Source organism: Hibiscus syriacus, unplaced genomic scaffold (genome assembly GCF_006381635.1).
Source record: "Hibiscus syriacus cultivar Baekdansim isolate YM2019G1 unplaced genomic scaffold, ASM638163v2 tig00111427_pilon, whole genome shotgun sequence".
Lineage (NCBI taxonomy): Eukaryota > Viridiplantae > Streptophyta > Magnoliopsida > Malvales > Malvaceae > Hibiscus > Hibiscus syriacus.
This window is the reverse complement of record NW_024063088.1, coordinates 4,789,210-4,795,103: the sequence shown is the minus strand read 5'-3', so window position 1 is coordinate 4,795,103 and position 5,894 is coordinate 4,789,210. Positions and strand designations below refer to the sequence as shown.

General features: G+C 31.9%; 1 protein-coding gene across 1 annotated transcript; it reads right to left on the bottom strand.

Moving 5' to 3' along the window:
- Nucleotides 1-709: 709 nt before the first annotated feature.
- LOC120162992 (ACD11 homolog protein-like) lies at nt 710-2,772 on the bottom strand. The gene is made up of 4 exons (XM_039173028.1): nt 2,336-2,772; nt 1,992-2,164; nt 1,714-1,859; nt 710-850 (listed from the first exon to the last, which is right to left on the bottom strand). Exons 1-4 carry the CDS (start codon nt 2,570-2,572, stop codon nt 744-746), a joined length of 663 nt encoding a protein of 220 aa, XP_039028959.1. The 5' UTR covers nt 2,573-2,772; the 3' UTR covers nt 710-743.
- Nucleotides 2,773-5,894: the final 3,122 nt, after the last annotated feature.

Below are 5,894 nucleotides of genomic sequence, written 5' to 3'. Positions count from 1 at the left end.
GAAAAAGAATAAAGATCAAAATGATCATTTTGTTAAACGTTGGGGGCTAATTCTGGTATAATACTTTATTTTTTTCAACTCTTTTGTTTTCCCTTTAGCCCAACTACGATTATAATTTGCATTCTCATGTTTTCCATTGTTCTTATTTTCACTATGCCTGCTTAAGCTCGATCATTATAGTGCCCGAGTTCAAGTGAGACCGGGGTTGGATATAAACTTGAGTGATTGGGATATGATGTTATAAAAAATCTATGATCTAATAGCTGCTAACAATGACAGTCGATGTCTATATAATTAAAAAATTTAATAAAAAGTCAAATCAGAACAGAGTTAGAGAAATAACAGTTGGGTGACAAAAAATTTTAATCTCCAAAGTTAAGTTATAAAATTAAAACGTTTTAAAGTACAACCAAAATAGGAGTAAGAAGAAAACTGAATGAGGAAATTTGTAATTTATCCATAATTTAAACACATATTAAATAAAAAAATCAGTATGGCATTAATTAAATATATGATTTGAACTATAATTTTCATGTTACTACTGTTTAAGTGTTTGTTTATTATATTTATACACTTGACTTCAACTTTTATAAAATTTAAAATCTTAAACAGATTTTTAATTATACATACAATTACTTGATATATTGTATGAGTATACAAGCTAGTTTTATATGTGTATATGGAAGAAGCATATGGTGGTTGAATAAAATGTGTGGTTTCACTCCCCCAGTTGAGGTAATGAGTCACCAGTCCAATGTGACATTCCTAGAAATATAAAGCTTATCGATGTACGCTATTACTGGACGCGAAGCTTCGATATACCTTCTCATTTTCTTCTCTGCTGTATCATCTGCAAATATATTTTTACATGTATGATTGTTGTTAAGTTAATTATTACGTTACCAAAGTGATGACGTGTTATACATTATATCACCCAAGGAGATGTTATGACTTGCCACATCACTTAAGATGATGACGTGGTATATATTACGTCACCCAAAGTGATGATATGATCTATAAATATATATGCACATACATGTATGTATTCAAGATTTATTTGTCCGCTATTTTCATAAATACATGTAAACCACGTATACATATTTTGTATGGTGTTCAAAACTATTATAAAATGATTAAGAAAATAAGATCCTAAATATAAATAGGTATAATGATAAAATTAACCCTCCAACGCTTACTTAAATTATTATTTTGATCTTTATTCTATTTTTTTGAGCATTTTAGTCTTTAACATTCAATTTTTTGTTAAAATAACTTATATTTGATGGAAATTATTAGTTCACTAATGGTCAACTTATGTTGCTGACATAAACATTTCCACATGTGTGATTATTGTTATGTATTGTCACATGCTATGCTATGTTACCAAAGTGATGGTGTGATATGCGTCATGTCTTTCAAAGGGAAGATATGACATGTCACATCATTCAAGTTGATGATGTGATTAATGTTTATGTCACATCAACAATTAAGTAAATGTGAAAATTTAATGTCAATAATATTCATGAACTGTTAGTCAACTAACATTTTTCGTCTAATATGAATTGTTTTGATTAAAACTGAAACGTTGCGGGTTAAAATGTTTTAAAAAAATAATAAGAACTAAAGTGACTATTTAAACAAATATTAGAAGCTAATTTTATCATTATGTAATATAAATATTGGGGTAGAATTAGGTAATAATCCAAAACGTACCTGTTTCATTGAGCTTGATCAGAAGTTCTTCCCTTGTTGGAAGAGTATACATTCCAGCAGAAACAGCAGTCCTGACAGTCCATGTGTGGTATGGTGCACACACTTGAGCATAAGCTGTTGAAGCCGCATCCCTCAAAGAGTAACAGCTACAATTTGGAACAAAAAAGACAAGAGAGTTGCTTATCATCTCCAATGATGCATTATGTTCATTGTAGTAAGCAAAATGATAGAAGGAAAAAGAAAAAGGAAACAGGGAAGGGCAAAGTGCAGAATCATACTCAGACGACACAAATTCTTCGAATAAAGCGCGGATGAGGTCGAGGCCTTGTCTAACACGACGCAGGTTACGTGAATGGCTTCCCGGTGTCTTCACCGTGTCGTTAGCGACATCGAGATCAAGAACATTTTCTAAGGTGGCAAACCTCTTGGATGCTTCCACCAGATCATGTACCTGATCAAAACCATTGATCATATGAGATATGCAAATGCAAATCACTAGAAACTAGACCTTGATATATGAAATGCTGCACTGCATATGACTCAAACTTGTACCCATGTAAAAGTATAACAAAAACAAAATTATTTTCCATATCTTTTCTTTCTTTCGAAAAAAGCAATGAACCTTGGCGACGTACTCCAACTCGGCGAATTTGAAGGCGAGGCCGAGGCAGCTGAAAAGAACAGAAACCAGAGAACATGCTTCACAGAATGTATCCAACGGAAGTTCTTGATCCTTGGTCTGAGACCCCAACGATTCCGACAACTCCTCAAACGCTTGTGCTATATCCGACAGAGGTGTTTTAGTTGATATGGACATCTTGGTCTGAGATTGATTAGAACCGTCATTTGCTTCATCCATGGCTTATATCACTATACCATTCCCAATTCCCTGCAAAATCGTCCAACATTTTGAATTTTCATCAAGAAAAGGAAGAGATAAAAGATGTAAGAAATGGTAAATTGGGCTAGCATTTTACGTGTCTGGGATTGATTCATATTCTTTTTGTTGTGAAAACACGACAAGTGTTATGGGAATAATTAGAGGTGGTGCAACAAACACGGTCGGCCACTTGGTTTTCAAGCTCGGGGAATTGGAAAACTCCATCATTTGCTTCATCCATGGCTTACATCATCATACGTTGAGGAGGCCGTAAACCAAAATTAGAAGAAGAAACCAATTTGATCCATCGAGTTTAGCACTCGATTTGTGGACTAAATAAACCAGCAACGTACTCAGTATTAGGGATGTGCATGGGACTCACTACTAGGGATGTGCATGGCCCCAAAATCAGGTTCATGTCATGTTCGGGTCGAGTCGAGCTCAGATTTATGGTGAAAAATACTTGACCCGACCCGACTTAAGGAAAACATATAATTTTAACTTTATATTTAGTGATAATTATAATAATGTCCCTTTGTATATTATTTTTTCAATTAAATCTCTATTTTTCTTAAATACATTATTTTGGGTCAGGCCGAGTTCAAATTTTATCTCAAAAAATTTATTTAGATTCGGGTGGAGGGTGTATATTTTTTGAGTCAGGTCGAATAAAGGATGTATAATTTTCAGACCGAGTGAGATTGACCACAAATCCAACCCATGCCATTCCTACTCAGTACTCACATCATTCCCAAATGAAATTGCAGTCCACGTTAGTAATTTGTGCGCGGAAAAGTAATCGAAACGATATGAATATAAAATAGAGTATGTGAGAGAAACAAGATTTAATGTAATTCGTTTTGTTTATCTCAATAAATGAGAGAAATAATAATCTATTATAAATTTACAACTCACGAAGAGTACACTTATATTAGGTATCTTAAAGAAAATTTTTAAGTATTTTTTTTATCAAATTGTGCAATTATTTTATTTTATTTTTTGCTCTTCCGGTTTCAAGGTTTCGTCTTGGTTAATCCAGACCAAACCGCGTCACACATCTGATTTTGGTGGGTGAGTCTCCCAACAGGGATTTTCTGCATACAAAAGGACTCGAACTCGAGACATTGCTTAAGCGATATCAAGCTACTTACCACTTGAACCAACCCCTATTGGTAAATTGTGTAATTATTTAATAATTGTTAACTCAACCAAAGTGAATTTTTAATTTAAATATTATTATTTGATGATAAAATTTTGATCAGATATTTTTAAATGATGAATTGTTTTTAATAATATATTTTAAAAATTATTATTTGATGTATTAATGATAAAATTTTTAATTATATATTTATATTTTATTAATTTTAAAATATATTAGTATTATATAAACTTTATTGTTAAATATTTATTAATTTAAGTTAAATATTTTAAATTCATTAAGTGATCTTAGTTGTAAAAAGGAATGTTGTTCTTTCTAAAGACATTTTTAGTCTATAAGATTTTATGTTAGGAGACGAATTTTTAAAATTTTAAAGGGATAACTTCTAAAATTCTAGAGGTAAAAACATATTATTTTATGATAATTTAAATTTTTCAAGAGACAATTACCTCTGCCTTCCGTCCGTCCATTCCGGTCTATAAATGTTTATGAATTTATTTAAATTTAAAGTTTAAAATAAATAATATTTTATAATTAAGTTATAATATTGAAAAAACCAATAATGCCCCAATATTCGAGTTATTATAATTATGATTGCTTTTGCTTGCATAATTGTTATTTGTATCAAGTCACGAGTGTATCATAACCACATCTATTAATAATGCAAAAATACTTATCAATAAGCATAAAATATTAATTTTTTCCAATCGGAAATTGGCATCCACAAAATATAATAATTTTCGATCACCGTTCATAACACACACCAAATATTACTAATAATCAGTAGGTCTAATAAAATGAAGTATTAGATTTTTTTAAGTAAAGGGGTAACATATTTGAATCCTAACGTTTGTGAATGGAATAAATTGGATTAGAAAATTGTCTTCGCCTCTACAATATCCGATTTAGATTTATCAGTTAATAGATTTGATATCAATGATTAACTAAAAAAACACAAAGTATTGACTCAATTGTATGGGAATAGGCATGTCATATTTTCAATATATAGTTTTATCTCGTCTACCGACATAATATTGTTTCTTGTATGGCATGTTAAGAACATAGACATTTGAACTCATTAAGTGATTTCAATGATTAGAAGGATTTTGTTTTTTTCTTAAGGTACTGAGTTCAATCAGCTACATCTACAAAGTGTGTTGCCACTGACTAAGAAAAATTATAAACAAATATCAATCGATTAAATTAACAAGATACCATTGAGGTAATCAATTAACAATATACTCCTACCCTTTTATATTGTATTCTATGCAACTGTCAGATTAAGAGTAATATGGATGGCAGATAGGTACAATTTCGTAGATTTCGCATCGTACCATTCTAATTGGGGTAGGGATTGCTATAAGTTTAGTGAGTAGTGGATGGGTGTGAATGTAAAAAAGTCATACCCTCCGTGGGTAGTGGGTAGTGAGTAGGTGACGGGTTTGAGGCCTTACCCACCCCGCATCCGTTCGCCCCTCATCCACCCGCCCTACATCCACCCTCCACTGACTACGTATCATTTAAATTTTGGACCATTATAAATTTAGGTATAATTTCAGAGACTATTTTATAAATCTTAAGATTCTATATAACATGACTTGTAATTTAACTAAATGTTAGAGTATAAATATTTTTAGAATTGAAGATTGTCGTTTTTCCTATCTCAAATTCTCAATCTTTAGAATCAATTTCTTAATAGACGAGTTTGTTTTATGTCTTGTTGCGTATGTAATCTTTGAGGTTGTTATTAGGCAGGTATGGGTGGGTACAAGCGGGTACGGGATGAGTAGTTGGGTAGTGGGTGTGGGGTAGATTTGAGAATGTACCTACGTAAGTGAGTGTGGATTTAAAAATTTTACCCGTCATAGGAGGTGGGTAGGTGGTGGATACGAAAATATTAGGTGTGTATGAATCATTAAGACAACATGAATGATCTTACCTAAGAGATTTTTTATCAAGACAACAGGTATACATGTTCATTGTTGGAACCCTTCCTTCTGCAAATGGAAAACAAAAGCACAAATAAACAAGGCTCAAGGTCACGGTTGCCTGCATATACCTGCTTATTATTAATATCTAATTCCATTTTCTCGTACAATCTAATTAAGAGAGGTATATGTAAGACTGTTCCTTTCTCAGGCT

What these genes read in the sequence shown, in the direction of transcription:
- LOC120162992 (XM_039173028.1), bottom strand. Translation starts at nt 2,572, where the DNA reads ATGGATGAAGCAAATGACGGTTCTAATCAATCTCAGACCAAGATGTCC. An exon ending in AGTTGGAGTACGTCGCCAAG is followed by an intron (nt 2,165 to 2,335) that starts GTTCATTGCTTT and finishes GGTTTTGATCAG; the next exon opens with GTACATGATCTGGTGGAAGC. An exon ending in GAAGAATTTGTGTCGTCTGA is followed by an intron (nt 1,860 to 1,991) that starts GTATGATTCTGC and finishes TCCAAATTGTAG; the next exon opens with CTGTTACTCTTTGAGGGATG.